The sequence below is a fragment of the Vigna unguiculata genome, chromosome 7 (assembly GCF_037176805.1).
Source record: "Vigna unguiculata cultivar grain cowpea cultivar isolate G323 ecotype 2 chromosome 7, ASM3717680v1, whole genome shotgun sequence".
In the NCBI taxonomy this organism is placed as follows: Eukaryota; Viridiplantae; Streptophyta; class Magnoliopsida; order Fabales; family Fabaceae; genus Vigna; species Vigna unguiculata.
Genome location: NC_140798.1, coordinates 2,533,900 through 2,551,338, shown reverse-complemented (window position 1 = coordinate 2,551,338; position 17,439 = coordinate 2,533,900). Strand labels below are relative to the sequence as shown.

The 17,439-nt window shown below is 29.5% G+C and overlaps 1 protein-coding gene and 1 long non-coding RNA gene across 3 annotated transcripts; both read right to left on the bottom strand.

Annotated features, from left to right (window-relative positions):
- Positions 1–7,421: 7,421 nt before the first annotated feature.
- Positions 7,422–11,054, bottom strand: LOC114190875 (squamosa promoter-binding-like protein 9). Of its 2 annotated transcripts, none has more exons than XM_085675638.1 (3): positions 10,600–11,054; positions 8,629–8,768; positions 7,422–8,360 (listed from the first exon to the last, which is right to left on the bottom strand). In XM_085675638.1, the coding sequence occupies exons 1-3, from the start codon at positions 10,968–10,970 to the stop codon at positions 7,756–7,758; spliced, it is 1,116 nt and encodes a 371-aa protein (XP_085531764.1). In that variant the 5' UTR covers positions 10,971–11,054; the 3' UTR covers positions 7,422–7,755. The 2 variants fall into 2 exon arrangements, with proteins under 2 accessions (XP_085531764.1, XP_027935739.2); XM_028079938.2 differs by having other exon boundaries at positions 7,422–8,357; positions 10,600–11,045.
- A 391-nt stretch (positions 11,055–11,445) lies between these two features.
- On the bottom strand, positions 11,446–13,270 carry LOC146884527 (uncharacterized). Its single transcript, XR_014996505.1, has 3 exons — positions 13,151–13,270; positions 12,947–13,025; positions 11,446–11,706 (listed from the first exon to the last, which is right to left on the bottom strand). It is a non-coding gene; the product is annotated as an uncharacterized LOC146884527 (long non-coding RNA).
- Positions 13,271–17,439: the final 4,169 nt, after the last annotated feature.

The window sequence follows — 17,439 nt, the reverse complement described above, 5'->3', positions numbered from 1 at the left end:
TTTCCTTGTTTTAATTAGCTTTATATGAAATCCTTTCAACGTTTTATTTTCTTGTTAAAACTAGTTTTAGACGTGTGACGCACATGTGGTTTTTTTTTTTGTTTTGTTTTTTAATTTGGGTTAAATATTTTTTTTCCTTAACTTTTAGTAAATATTGAAATTAGTTTCTCTTCCAAACTTTAACTTAATTTAGTTCTCAATTTTTTAGAAATACATGGATTTAATTGTTTTTACCAAATGTTAAGTTTTTTTGATATTCTACACGTGTTTTATTGATAGTGTTTGATGCATTCTCGCTTTAATGTCAGCTGAGATGTTATCATGAAATATATTTCAAAAGTCAAATAATCTTACTAAAATATGATTAAAAGAACTAAATTCACCCATTTCTAAAATTAAGGGACTAAATTAGTTCAAAGTTTCAGAAATGATTAATTATAATTTTCAATGAAAGGTAAGAGACAAAAAATATATTTAATTCTTTTTAAATTGTAGTAAAAAACAATGAAAATATAATAATTATTATATTTAAATAAATAATTTATTTATATAATTATATTTAAATATTATATTTATGTATAATAATAAAAGTAACATTAAGAATTGAAAAAAAAAGAATGTTAAAAATTAAATATAATTATTGAATAAAATCATTACATTAATAATAGCAATAATAAATGATAAATATATTACAAATTAAGAAAGGGATGTGAATTGATTTTTGATTTTTTTTTTCAAAGTTAAATATAATCATTTTGATTAAAACATTTTGTTTCATTCAAATTATAAAAATAAATTAATATTAAAACTGATGTAAATAAAAGTAATAAGTATAATAAATATTTTAAATAAATATCAATTCAAAATTTGCTGAATAATAATTATACAAAGAATTTAAAATGAAGTATATTTATTGATTCAAACAATAATATAAAAAACAATAGTAATTATAATATTATTGCCAATTGATAATTAAAGAAAACACTTGAGTACAATATAAATATTTATTAGAATAATAATAATATTAAAATTAGTCATTAAAGAAATAAGTTAAATAATTGATGAAATCAATTAATTGGTGAAAAATTTTAAAAACATATGAAATAAAAAACAATTCATTTATAATTAAAAAATTCAAAACAATCGAATTAATCAGTTAATTAATAAAAAAATTTAAAAACAAATCATATAATTATTGATTATAAAAACAAATTTAAAATAATTCAAATTTAAAATGAATATTACCGGTCATGTCCAAAATAAAATAATTAATATTTTAAAATAGATAAATTTATACAAATTTAAAAAAGAAATAACTAAAAGATAAAAAAATCAAAATATCTTTTTAGAATTATGTAATAGAGGTTTTCTTCGGTTGTGTGCGAGTAATTTTTCATTTAGTTAATATATCATTCGTTTCTTTGGTTGTTATAGATGTTTCATTCGCTGCGGTTTCTTAGCAAGAAGATGTCCTCCCTAAGTGTTACGATTTCATTTTTTCTAGAAGTCTATCTCCACTTAATTTGGAGAAGGTAAGTGAATTTTTATTTGGATTTCGTGATTTGTTTATATAGGATTTGATAATCCTTATTTGTAAATCTTATTTTAGAATTTTGTTATTGTTTTTATAGTATTCAACAGTTTCACCATTTTTAAAAGTGAAGGTTTAAAGACGGTTTAAAAACTCATTCTTTTTTTATTTTTTGAGAAGTATTTTAAGGATAAAAATGTGATGGGACCAAGTTTCAAAACATACATCTCGAATTCATGTAACATTGATCCTAATGATTTTCCTGGGATCAAAACATTGATGAACTATCATTTATTATCTTTAGATGGATTGTTTTGCATGTTGAAGTGTGTATTTGATTTGAATTTGAATAAAGTTCAAAAAATCATTTTATAGGTCGTGTGTATGTTTGTATACATTGTTTTTGTTGAATATAAGGCTTGGGATTTATCTTGTGTTATTATTTTGTGGCAAAAAAATTCTTAAGTTTTAAGAAGGCTTTTACCGTGAACGGGCCAACTATTTATTGATTGGATCGAACTAATTCCAGAATCCGAAAAGGAATGTGCTCAATATTGAATTTGAGGAATCCCTACTTAGGTTGAGAAAGTTTAGGGTTTCATATGAGATTTTAAAATTTTATGATTTGGATGATGTTAATTATGTTGCTACCTATTTTTTTGGTGATAGGTAGCATCTATGACACTACTCCCCCACCACACCCCACCTCCACCACCATGTTTCTCCGCCACATCTACGACATTACTCCCCCACCACACCCTACCACGACCACCATCTTCCTCCCCCACCACCCACCACAGTCCCATTTCTCTGCACTACTCACAAGCCCACACTACCAATGCATTCAATTCACACACACCCCACATCTGTTTTTGTTGTTATAGAGGGACAATTTCGTAATGTTATACAAAATATGCGCAGATCACCTCAGTTTTGGGTGGATGAATTAAACCCTTCATCCCCGAAATTGACGCTCTTATTTCATTACATATCGCAAAAACCGGACACACTCTTTGCATGAAATATGTGCTTGCAAATTCACTTGAATATTGCAATCCATTGAAAGGAATACTACATTAAGTGTTACAATTCAAATTTTTTTTAGAAGTCTATCTCTACTTAATTCAGAGAAAGTAAGTCAATTTTTATTTGGGTTTCGTGATTTGTTTATTTGGATTTTGGTAATCCTTATTTGTAAATCTTATTTTAGAATTTTGTTATTGTTTTTATCGCACTCAATAGATAATTCCACTTTGTTTAGAAGTCAAGGTTTAAGACGGTTTAAATACTCATTCTTTTTTTAATCCTCTTAGGAACATTTTAACAACAAAACGGCGATGGAGCCATGCTCCAAAGTATACAATATCTCGAATGCATTGTAATTAATCCTAATGATGTCCATTTCTGGATCAAAACATTGATGAACTATTAGTTATTATTTTTAGATGGATTGTTTTGCATGTTGAATTGTGTATGTATTTGATTTGAATTTGAATAAACCTTAAAAAATCGTTTTATAGATCGTGTGTATGTTTGTATACATTATTTTTGTTGAATATAAGGCTTGGGATTTATCTTGTGCTATTATTTTGTGACAAAAAAATTCTTAACTTTTAAGAAAGTTTTTATCGTGAAAGTGCCAACAATTTGTTAATTGGGTCAAATTATTTTCAGAATCCAAAAAGGAATATGTTGAATATTGAATTTGAGGAATCCCTACTTAAGTAGAGAAAGTTAGGGTTTCATATGAGATTTTAAAATTTTATGATTTGGATGATATTAATTATGTTGCTACCTATTTCTTTGGTGATAGGTACTTTGAAATGAAGGTGGTTTACCTTAGATCGGGATGAAATTGATTATCTTAGTCTAGCATATTTCTATGCTCGTTCAATGTGTGTTTCCTTTCATATTTTTTTCATCCTTTAAGTGAAGTTTTCTCCATCAAAGGTGAACTTTTTGATTATTTTTTACATCCTTGGAAGGAATTAGAATCTTCTAACTGTTGTAAGATGCGATTATGTTCTAAAAAGAACGAGAGATTACAAAGGATGAAGATAGCAAAACGACAAGGAAAAATCTTAAAGAGAAAAACCTTTTCAAAAACTTATTTTACAACCTTATTTATAATATATCATTAATAATCTAATAGTAAAATTATTCTTTTTACTTTAAATCTTTTTATCATAAAAATATCAATTAATAACTACCAATAGTCTCATCAACAATAATTTGTCATGATTAAAGTTCTAGTAACTAGAAAACACAATGAGAACTATATATGTCAAAATGATCAAAAAAAATCTTACAATCGCTCTTTTCTTAAACATTACCACCAGCAACTCTTTTTAATAAAAAGATATTTAATTAAAACATAAAACTTAAGGAACAATGGAGTGTAAAAAAATAATGGGTTGGATAAAACAAAATTGGGTGAAAAAGTAAAAGAATTGAAAAACTAAATAAAGTAAAGGAGACAAAAGTATTTTTATTGAAATATTACTATATCCTGAATGATACCCACTCAAACACAAAGACAAACTTTTGCTAAAGATACAAGAATTTCTGCTTATTCTAACGCACTTGCCACAACAACTAAGATGAACTGCAGAACAACACATCACGAAAGTTGAATGTTTTTGATCTTACCCTCTTCTGATGGAGCTATTCCTTCTGGTTACAGTCCTTAACCTCTTCCTAGCATTCGCAATAAAATCTGAAAAATGATGATCTTTTTCATTTTCCATGTTTCTGTCGTTGGATTCACTGGCCACATCCACAGGAACAGCGTCGCTATGATCTTCATGGCCTCCGATGTTTGACTTGCTCCTCATTTTAAATTTTGAATCTTTGATGTAAGAGGAGAAAGTTTCATCGTTTCCCAGTGGTTTCGTACCATGTTGTTGTTCTGCTCGGTGCCCCTTTGGCCTTGAAGAGAAGTTTCTTCGGTTTGGAACAACATGGTGATGGTGGCGGGGTGGTTCTTTTAAAGCAATATTCGCTGCATGGCTGCTATAGTTTGCGTTTGAAGGTGTTGAGCTTTTGTTCCCCATTTTTGCGTAGTTTTCTGGAAGGGTTTTGAATCAGTATTTGCTTCTGAAGGAGAGTTTTGGTTTGAAGATTGTGGTTAAGTGCTTACTTGCTAAAGTTGCAGAACAATAGCTTGGTTTTTATAGTGATTTGAGCATTGGTGTGAAAAGCATATATTGAAGAACATGGGACAGAGAAAATAAAAAGATGTTATGGACTGCGTGAAAACCAAACAAACAGTTTCTGCAGAATCATTGTCTCATGGAATATGTTAGGTGTAATTAATCGGATGAAACTGTAATTTTATTTCGATGTGAGAGTTTGATACTATTTTTAAGAAGGTACCAATTGAATTATAATTTTTAAAAGGATACTTTTTAAAAATAAAGACTAAATTGACACAAATGAATATCAAATTGACATATCTAAAGAAAGTTAGTATTATGGAACTAATTAAATTTATGCGCTTACCAAAATTAAAAAAAATAAAATAAGGAATATATCTTTTAAAGCAATATTATGTACTTTATATACTTTATATTTTATTTTTCAACAAAAATAGAACATAAAGTATTTTTATAAATAAAATTCTATACTAAATTATAATATAATTTTTACATGTTAATTAGTAGTTGAAAAGAATATTTTAAATGATTTTTATATATTATAGAAATAAAATATTTATAATTTAATGAAATTAATCTTATTAAAACACTTTAAATAAAACCTTTAAGAAAAAAAAACATACTAAAAAAATTCTACGTATGAAGACAAAAGCCCTATCCAAAGTTTGAATAAATAGTGAGTTGTAAATTGGGGGCATTAGGTTGCCATTGCCACCGTGTGCCACTACAGCATTTTTTTCATCATGCTTTCCTTGTGCCCCTCACGTATATCAAACAACCCTCTATTTTCCTTTTGTGGACACAAATTAGGGTTCAATCAAATCACATAAAAGAAAAAAAAACGATTCTTCTTGAGAATAACACGTTTTGGCTGGCTAAGTGCATTCTTAAATCATCCTATTTATAGAATAATTATCTAATTTAAAGCAAAATATATCTTGAGTTGATGAAAAAAATCTCAAGAAAATATACCATGATAATATTTTATTTTATTTTTCTTGTAGAGTATAGTATTTTACGAGTTTAACCATAAAAATTATGATAATATAATTATGATTAGATGATAGAGTAACATTGTTTGCATAATTAGAACATAGGTTATTTGATACACAAAAACAATTTTGAAACTGTCTTACATTAAGTGTATTTTTGGATTAAAATATATTAGGGGAAATAGAGCTTATGATGAGGATATGATAAAAGGAACATGTTCTTTTACAAGAACAAATTCTTAACAAGATTAAATAAACAAAATTTTAGCATATGCTTTTTCTTAACATATAAATATATATTCGATCCTAACAAACATGAACAAAAGCTTTCGGCATTCTTCTCCTCTTTCATTTCACACCATAGCTGCTGCCACGTTTTTGCGTTTCAAGTTCAAGGTAGCTACACTATTTTGTTGAACCTCTTTTGGGATCCTTTGCATTACTATTACTTTACTACAACTTTTATAACAAATTTAGAATATGAAACTTTTTTTTTTTCTCAAATACATGTAACTACCTTTAGAAAGCTAGGAAGTATATTTTAGGATTATTAAAGAATTGACTATACTCAATTTAATTTTGAATAAATTGAATTCAATTAATTTGAATATTTGTTCAAGTTAAGTTTAACCACAAAATTTACTTAAAACGTCTGCATGGTTAAAACTTCTACAAGTTAAATGAACAACTACGAAAAATAAATGAAAAGAAAATTTTTAAATACTTTTTTTGTAAGCTAAAATCAACTTCTCATAAGCTAATTTATAAATATTCTTTCATATAGTTCTTCACTTCTTTTTCTTAACAAATCTTTGAATCAGAACTGCTTCTGGCTTTTTCTGTTGGGCTGATAACTGTGCTACTGTAATGGGGGCAAATTCTTTCTGCACCTCCAGATTTTTCGTTCTGTACTTTGATGATTAGGAAAATTCTTATTTTTTCTTTTTTTTTTGGATCATATAATTTGAAAGTTATTTTTAAAAAAGAAAAAGACTGCTGAATTATATAATCTAAAAGTTAAAATATTTGTAAATTATGTAATTTAAAAACTATTTTGTTAATCTTCTCCAATTTCTAGTAGTCATTTTTAAGTTTCTAAGTTTGTAATTATGCAATCCAAAACCTTTTTGAATCATGCAATTCTGGACTCTATCCAAAAATTTCTGGATTGCAAAATTCAGAAGTCATTTTTAAGTATGGGAAACTTAATATTCAGGGAGTGCAGGACGAAAATACATAGGTGTAGGAAGAAAGACCCAGTATAAAAAAGGCCATGTTTGCTCTAATCTTATCTTACAAAATCGTTCACATTCTTGTCAATATATATATATATATATATATATATATATATATATATATATATATATAGTTACTGATTAAAATCTAATATTATAAATCGCACATAGATAATAAAGATTTTAATATGAAGCGCTTATCACTGAAAAGATTACAACTTTTAAAACTTTGAAAGGAGGGCAACACTAAAAGGATTTACTCTAGAAGTTCTAATTTTTGCTCTTTTAAATAATTATACAAAAAGAGATCAAATTACTCCAAAAATATTTCTACCCCATCATTCATTTTTCTTTAAATTTGACAATTAAAAACGAAATATTTTTCAAACCATTAGATCATAAAAAACTATAATTTCATCAGCAAGTCTAAAGATTTTGGGGTGACTAACATTACCAGTTCTTCTAGATGCAATACAACATTAAAAAGCATTCAGTGGAATCTCAGACCTAGATGCAAGAAAACATTAGTCATGCCACATTCATCAAATGATCCATGTCTGAAATTTCCACAAAAATAAAACAAGGATACCCATCTTGCTAAAAAGTTCCAATACCAAGATAACAATGTCTGAAAAGTTCCACAAAACGAAACAAGGCTACCAACCTTGCTCACAACTTCAAACAAAATAAGAAAGTTTCAATTTTCAAAGTTCCACAACCAAAGGAAGGATACACTCACCTTGCTGCTAAGTTCAAAGAAACCATAAGTGTTTGGTAACTGATCAAGAAAGCACAGATTCCCCTCATTACCATTATTATGCATATGATTGCAAAGAAGATCTTTAAAGTGACCACTGAGAAGACTCACAGGCCCTGGAATCCCCAAGATCCATGTAATGCCTCCTACCCTGATGTGGCAGATCAAGCTCACCATGAAGATGGCCATGAAGAGACGGCGAAATTTGGCCTAGGCCGAGATCAGGAACACCCTCCGGCGAGTCAAGGGCCTTCAGGTACCATGAGGTGGCATGTGGAAGTTGATGGAAGCCTGCAACCTGTGAGGAAGCAGCAGTGAATTGTGCTATGGATGTCCCATTGAAATTCAACAAGTTATTGTTATTGTTGTTATTGTTGTTCAGTTCAACACTTGGTTGTGTGGTTCTGGAACCCCATGTTTGATTTGACAGAAGAGAGAGAGCACAGTTTGAGTCGGTGACTCCGGTGTAGCTTTCCACAAAAGGATGTTTGGAACCAAGGAAGCTTGTTCCACCACTTCCTGATCCATGCAGGAAGAATTCAGATGGTGTGTCTGAGCTCTGCCAGGTTGCAGCATGATTTCCAGGTAGTGGCTCGGTTGATCTTGGAGTTGGCAAGGTGTTTCTCAATGTAAGCTTTGGATATGAAGCAAATTCCATGAGAAAGCCACCAGCTCTACCATTGTTATCTGCTAAACATGAGTGAAACAGTTGAATGTGTTTTATAGGCAAGGAAGAGCAAAATCTGAAATTATTGATACGTCCTAGGATACATTAAGTGTGTGTTTGGTTTGGCATGGAATCCCGAATCCATGTTTTGGATGCAAAACATGGAAATTACTCAAAGTAGTTTCAGTTTGGATTTGGATTATGAATCAACATTTGACTTGATCCATGCCAAACCAAACATGCACAAAGCACATAAGGAGGTTTGAAATTTATGTTCTGATAATTTCTAACCAAAAATAGGGGAAGAAAGCCTGCCATAGCGAGAGGTTAATATGGAGCTGGGTGGAGGCTTTCTCCGGCGCTCATTATGGCCGGCAAGTCGCCGGCGGCAGCTTCGCTTTCCTTGATCAAATTCAGAGAGCAGATGAAACCTGGGCAAGGACTAACAAAGAGGATATTACCATTTCTGAAATATATATATATATATATATATATATATATATATATATATATATATATATATATATATATATATATATGCCATGCATGCTATAAAAGATAGTATGAGCAGACACAAGATTTCAGAAACATAACCAGGTTTAAGTAGTATGCTACAAAAGAGAAAGATTGCTTCTTATCAACATGCAGGAAATGTTCATGCATTAGATAATGGATAACATAATTGGCAACAGAACCAAAGGTTTTAAACTCAGGGTTGCAATGGCATGGGCTACAACTCAACTTTAAGTTCAATTAGTAACCAATTAGCCACAAATATTGGATATTCAAAACCATATGTGTGTCTCAATGCACAAGAGAAAAAATAACAACCCAAGTCTTTTTCCCACTCAAAGGGTTTCAATATGTACAATATCCATAAACCAGGATAGCATTCAAAAATTCACAACATTTTTTAGTTGTTAAATATCATTTTTCAAAATAACTGATTAACATCCATCATTTTCAGTCAATAAGATTAAACATGAAATCACTTGGCTGAGATTTCCTTTCAATAGTTGTATGAGATCCAAGATCAGTGAAGGTGTATGAGATCCACCATTATATTAGAGCACAAATTCGTATGTATGTTTCAATAGTTGGAAATTTTACAAAGGGTACATCTTAATCTGAAAATTTTAGTTCTTCATGAAGAGAATCAATCCATAAGATATCTCAATCCAGAACAGTAGCAGAAAAGTAGCAATTTGCCATCATGATAACCTTCCACTTACACACATGTCAGTATCATTTTGCCACTAAAAACATCCCAAAAAATGCCCTGTAACATTTGTTGGCACAATGAGTCACTGAAGAGAAAATTGATTTCAGATCTAATCAAGCTTGAACTATTAAACAGAAAAGGATAAACAGTTTTTAAGAGCTGAATCAGAATTCAGGTGCCATAATGATAATCTTTATTGAACAATAAAAAACACAGAACAATCCCTCCTCTGTTAACATCTAACTTCCAAAAGATATCAGTCTCTTCCTCACTTTCGTACCCTCTTCATATACTAGATTAAAAGGGGGAAACCTTGGTAACTTCTTTTCTATTCTATGCTATCATTTATAAGTCACAGTAACAATAGGTACATCAAATCCAGAAACATGAGCCATTCTAGAATCAATTAGTAGCATCAGAAACCAAAAAACAAAACAAAACTTGCAACACTTCACTTCACACACTTAATTTATGAAGAGAAGCGCATGAATCAACAGTAACAAAAGAAACTCTACAGAAAGCAATCACAAGGAACAAAAAAACAGCTTGCTGAAAGCCCTGAAATTTGTAAACAAGCAACACTTTGAAAATAAATGCAAAATATATAGTCAATAACCATGAAAAAGTAGATGCACCAATTTGATGTTTACCTTCATCAATGGAAAAAATAACTGATTATTTCTAACATTGAAACTAATCCTAGCACATCAGTAAATTAGAGTGCCAATTAACTTTTTTTTTTCAAAAAAAAAACAATATTAAAAAAAGCACTCAAAATAGAAAAAAGCACTCAATAGGAAAAGCACTGAAAATAGCAAAAACCAAGATGCAAAATGATGAAAGTAAGCAAAACTGGTAAAAATAGCAAAAAGCAAAGCAGGATGTAAGATGATGAAAGTAAAACAAGAAGACTACCCAATATAGAAACAACACCAAAAATAGCAAGAAGCTAAAGAATAAGAAAAAAAAAAAGATTTTTTTCCTTTATGAAGTCAATAATAAACAAAAACAGAGAGAGAGAGAGAGAGAAAGAGGGTAACCTGCTACACTGTTGGCAAAACCTCTGTTCCAGACCAGCCACAATGACCGTTGGGGACTTGGAATGCATGGCACAAACCTTGTGCCTAGAATAGTAAGCTTTGGCTCCACTCAGATCTGCATTGCAACCCTGAACCTGACACCTAGGAGGCTGAACCGGTTGCACTGAACCACCTCTTCCCTTCTTTGAAGAAGAAGAAGAAACCCCAGCACTGGTTTTGGCCCCTTGAGTGGTTGGTGCAGCTGCAACACTGACATCCTCAAAGTAGATTTTCTGGCCAAATTTCAAGCCATCAAGTGACTCAATGGAAGAGTTGGGTGATGAGGAGGAAGAGGGTAGTGCTACTTTGCTCACTGAACCAGAAAAACTCATTCTTGCTGCTAGCTTCTTCTGCTGCTGATGCTCAAGCCTCCTCTAGCTACCCATTTCTATTTTTCTTTATTTTTCAAAATTTATATTAATCTTTTCTATTCTTATTATTTTTATCTATATTTTAATTTTAAAATAATACATACACGTATTTATTACGTGGATGAAATAAAATACACAGCTATTTTCTTAAAATTAAATGAATTTATTTATATAATTCAGGTTATGAACATTAATACTTTACTTTGAATTATTTATATATTTACGTATGATATTTTAATATATTTGATTAATATTTATTTGTGAAATATTTAATTTATAAAACTATAATATATTTTTATAGTAAAAATATTTTTTTATTTTGAGAATAATGTATGTAAATTTAATTTGAATTTATACTAATAATTATATAATTATAATGTGACATCCCATTTTTAATAGATTAAACTGCTAAATAAAGTATCACAAAATTATAATAACGAGAAGCACTTAGATGAACATAAAACGTAGTAAAGGTAACTGTTACAGTCATCCAGAAGTGTACTGTGAAAACAAATTTGGACATACCACTATGCCATAAACAACATAAGAGAAAGTTAACAGTCATGCAAAAGAAAAGCTCCTAGAGCTAGAAATTTCAAGGGCACTAGGGCCATAGAATGCTCCTGAGAGTCACACAAACAGGTCCCCTAAGCTATACCACTGCTACCACCGGGCCTGCTCCCAGAACTTCCTCCATCTGCTCCCACCAAGGGTGATCATCGCAAAAGAGAAAACACAACAGGAACATAAACAGAAATGCAAGGGTAAGCTAGTGTAATTTAATCTTATCATGACATAACGGACAAGTACTTAAACATTCCTTAACATGCAACACAATAGACACAGAGCATCATGTTATAGCAAACAAGCAGGACATTATGACTCAATTATCCGGATAAATATACCAATATCAGATTCATTGGACGCTTGCACTTGTGGTGGCCTCTATTGCTCTGCAGAGCCATTGCCAATGGGTTTCACCCTACCACGCACAAGGTTAGCCTTTAAACGTCTAAGGCCATTATCCTGCCTGTAGACTAGGGTCTCCCGCTACTCTCACCACTTGGGTCAGTTTACTCTACTTGAGACTCACTGACCCTTTAGAGCTTCGGGATGCGATCCTTACTTGAATCCATACCTTAATATATACACTACACACCACCATGAGGTCTCCCCACGAGGCTCATGAAATTACGCCTATCACACAACAATTTCATGTTCCTCGTAATACAACCACCAATTATTTTCTCAACATTGAATTCCCATGCACTTTCTCAACCAACAAAACATAATCCCATACAATACTCATGCTAACATACAGAATTTCAGTGCATACTACCCACACAACTCATGCAATTACACCAAAATCATACATATTCGAAGTAAATAGCCACCCCCAAGTAAACAGGAATTAAAACACAAATCTGCATTGTCCTCGCCTGAGCCGCCGCGACCATCTCGCTTAAGCTAGGTCGTCCCGCCTGGGCGAGACCTGGAACAGTGGCCCTCTGCTGACCCTCGCCTAGGCGAGACCAGCTCGCCTGGGCGAGATCGCCTTTCGCCCAAAAATAAAACTCCCCGCTTAGAAGAGGATGCGAGCAGAGTACACCAGGTTTTCCTCGAGAACTCGCTTGGGCGAGTCACTCTCGCCTGAGCGAGACAACGCATCGCTCAAGACAAGAGCCCTCCGCCTGGGCGAGTCGCTCCAGCAGAACCTGGGCGAGTTTCTGCTATTCTCGCCTAGGCGAGATGAGCTCGCTTGGGCGAGAATATGAGGTCCCGCCACTGTTTCCCACATGCAGTACCAAGAATAGTCAACCCAAACCACGCAGTTCATTCATACATGAGTACAAGCATCCTTTAAATCATTTCAAGCATTAAACAAAACTTAAACACACCACATACTTCAAAACACAGAAGAATCTAGCTTCCCTTACCTTTTCTAGACACGAGAAAAGAAGCAGCAACCCAAGGAACGCAACCAGTCACAACAACTCTACGGACTAAACTGGTGAGCTGAAACAGAAACTCCAAGACCCAAAACGAGAGTAAGAAATGGAACCCTAACCGCAACAAAACGCCCAACTGGAAGAAGGTGGAAAGAGAAAAGGAGATGCTATAACAGATTCGGGGATACTTACCAAAAAAGAACACTGAGCTAGCTTGAAGATGGAGTTTTCTCTATGCCCTAGCAGAGCTCCTTGCTTGAGATGTGGGATGGAGAGGAGGACTGTTTCTGAAAAGGTGACAATAGGCAAATGAGAAAACTGAGTGGGTATAGAGGGTTCCTTAAAGGGCTGGTCTTGGGCCTACTAAAGGGCAGGCCCAAACTTCTTTGGGACAGCAAAAAGGGGCTTACATATAATGTTTATAAGAATTTTTAAATATTTTTTAATATGTATATCTAACATATATTAAAATTCAAAAAAATAAAATATTTATATTAAAATTATGTTATTATTAATTTAATTTTTTTTATATTAATATAATAATTTTAATCAATGTAAATAAAATATATTATTAAAATTTTAAAAATTAAACTAAATAATAATTTAAAATATTTTTAATTTGAAGATTTTTTTTAAATGTTTTTAAATTTTATTTTCTTAATTTTATTAAAATTTTTAAATTTAATGAATGTTTTCATTCTCATCAAATTTTATATAATATTTTAATTTAAAATTTATATAATTATTATTTATTTATAATATTTAATATGAAAAAAATAATTCATTTTTTAATATTGAATTTTTAGTATTTTTTATTTTTTTATTATTTAAAAATGAAATAAAAATTTAATAAATTTTTTATTTAATAATTTTTATTTTTATTATTATAAGAATTGCAAGACATGTCCCGTCCCGCACCATTGGGATTTAGCTATCTGATCCGTGAATACAGATTAATATTTCGTGTTCAGTTTTTAAAAACTGCAACTATTGAAAAAAAATATATATATATATATATATATATATATATATATATATATATATATATATATATATATATATATATATATATATATAACTATATTATAAAATGTTGCATGTAGTGTTTTTATAATGTATATTTTCTGAGCATGTTAAATAATTAAAATATTTTATGATATTTAGAAAGTAAATTGTAGAGCAACCAACTATATAATAAGTGTTCATATCTTTTAGATCTACAGTCTAATAGGTTTACTGTCTCGTAAAATGAACTTATCATTACAAAAGTTCATTCGTTTTAAGCACAACAATCAAGAAAATATGCACTGTCCACTTAAATATTCCAACACAAATATATACAAAATAAAGCTGCAAATCCTTATAAAGAATGTTCAACATAGTTGAAACTATTTTCATAAACCAATAAAATCTAAAAAACTAAAATATCTAAGTACATAATTAAAAGAACCTACAACATATTAATGTGATGTTATTACTAATACTCTCAAATCACATAAAAACTATGTGATTTCGAATTATCACATATTTATTATCTCAATGAATCTTTATCTAAATAACTCTATTTTTTATAATAGATTTAATTAGTCGGATGATATTCAATTTTTTTCAAATGTATCAGTTTAGTAGTCATTTTTAAAAACGTGTCAATCCAGTCCTAACTTTTGAAAAAATGTCTTAACCAGGTCTCTTTCAGACAAAAATTACTAAAATCGTTAACTTAACTCATGACTTTTACCACTAAATTTTGATATAAATATCAATACTTAATTTTGTAAGTCATTTTAAATATCAATATCATTAACGATGTTAATATTTTTTTACTGAAAATAACCTAATTGATACATCTTTTTAAAAGTTCAAACTTAATTAACATTTTTTTTATAAACATGTATCAAACTGACACATCTAAATAAAAATGATTATCATCCATCTAATTAAACATTTGATGATATATGAAAAAAAGTTAACACAGACATATTCCATGCTTCATTTCTTTCTCAATTTTATTCTTTAACTTTTGATGTCTTACTATTATTACTTTTTTATTAATTTTATGTATAAACTCAAATAAATGTTGTAATTATCACTTTTGTACTTCGAACCTACTCATATTCAAAAGATTCCGTTAATGTGTACGTGGACGGTTATAGATGTGAAAACTATTATTGGAATCTTAAATTTGTTAAGGTAGCATTATCTTTATCATACCTTAAAAGAAAAATATTATAATGTCTTGAATAGTACTATCTTATGTATTAAAAATTTTGGATAAAACTAATTAAAGTCTTTATAGTTTACTTTAGTCTTTCCTAATATTATATTACATTTTTTTTTGAGAAATTTTATTTTAATAAAATTTATTATGTTTTTACTTTGAAAGAAGGAGAGAGAATAAGTGGTAGAGTTACATGTAAAGATAAAAGAAAATAAAAGTTACTTAAAAAAAGTTGTCAGTGAGATGTGTCTGTCCAAATCCAAGGAGAACACAGGTGAAGAATGCATAGACAGAAAATGGAGCTTGTACTTTTTCTTACTATTTTTTTTTTTATATTTATTGTTTCCTTTATATTAACCACTATTCCTTCTTTATATTCTTTAATATCAATGGTACTTTTCAAGACAAAAATAACTTAATATTTAGTCATTTCATACGGTAAAGTATTGATATATTTATTTTTAATATAATAAAATAAAACTAGTATTTGATTTTTAATGATTATTATGTATTTATTATTGTTGTCGTAAAACTCGTGACAAAACACTTCTCTCGAAATTAGAATGAAATACGAAGAAAATGGGTTCCCTTTTCATTCAGTTTATTTTTTGAATTTTTAATGATATGAAAATATTTTAATTAGTGATAATAATATTTACATTAAAAGTACCATATAATTTAATAGTTTTTTTTGCATATATTCATTTTTTTTACCATTTTATCCGTATAATGATTATACTAATTTTAATAATTATTTATACATTTTTTAAAATTTTTTTATTTGTGACAATTATTTTTCTTACTGTAATAACTATTTGTTATTACAAAATATGTGTATCCATCGGTTATTTTCTGTTAGTGCTTTTGGTGTCTCTCACCAACACAAACTAGGTAAAAAGTTATTGCATGACGTTAACACATCTCTCGTGTCAAAGTGGGAACTGTGTCTGAAAATGATGTTACCAAACAAAATAAAGAATACTATATCTTTCTTTTCTGGATCTTGTTCGAAAATTTTAAATCAAATTCTTTATTTTGAAATTTAAAATAAATAATTTTGAAATGGTTTACTTTTTTTTTATAAATTTATAAAGGGGTATTAAATAATTTAAAATAATTACGAACTAAAAAAAATTAAATAAGAGAACAAAAAAAAATTCAAATTTATAAAGAACAACAAATTCAAATTTAAGAGACTAGAATATATATTTTAAAATTAATTTTAAAGTAATACATGCATGAAAATTAAATTAATTAATATAAAATTATGATAAATAAAGATCTAAAATAAATTATAAAAAAGTAAATACGTCTTTTAAGTATTGATTAAAAGGTATATAGAACCTAAGGTTGTCTATTACATAATATAAAATCTGAAAACCTGGTTTTCCATATTCGTTTCATATTTAGTTGCATGTATATACAAGGTTCTCGAGTTATATATATATATATATATATATATATATATATATATATATATATATATATATATATATATATATATATATATGTATATATATATATATATATATATGTATATATATATAGAATATGAAGAATGACAGGTTTCATCTGACTCATCGATAGAAAATATCACTTAAGTTATTACGATCAATTTTTCGTTTAATACCTTCACTTAGTATTAGAAGTATTAAAAGTGAATTTTAAGCCTAACTCAAATTTATAAAACCCGTTTGTAAATTGAGAATTGTACTCACTTATATATTGTGAATTGGCTTTATCTCTAGTTGATGTGAGACTTCCAACACACTCCCTCACGCCGGCCGATGAATATTCATCTCGTGCGTGGGACTAAAAATTAATGGGTAGTCGGTTAGCAACCCGATAGCGGATGGAACAGAATGTCCAAGAAATGTCGGTAGGATAAACTCTAACTTGACTCTGATACCATGTTATGGAAGTGGAGTTTAAGCTCAACTCAACCCCACAAAACCGGTTTGAAAGATGAGGATTACACCCACTTAAATATTGTGATCGATGTGAGACTTCCAACACTTAGCAAAAGTATAAGTGTTTAAACGAAATAAGTATATTTTGAATCAATCTAATGAGTAATTAGCTTCACATTTTCACACAATCTAGTTGTCTTTACTCAATTTTGATAGAAATGAGGATGAGACAAAAAAATCATATATATTAAAATGAAAATGAGAACAAGAACAACTTTTTAATTTAAGAATTTATAAGTATGAAAAATACTTATTATTGTTATTTTATTGGACCTCTTAATTGTACTCAATCA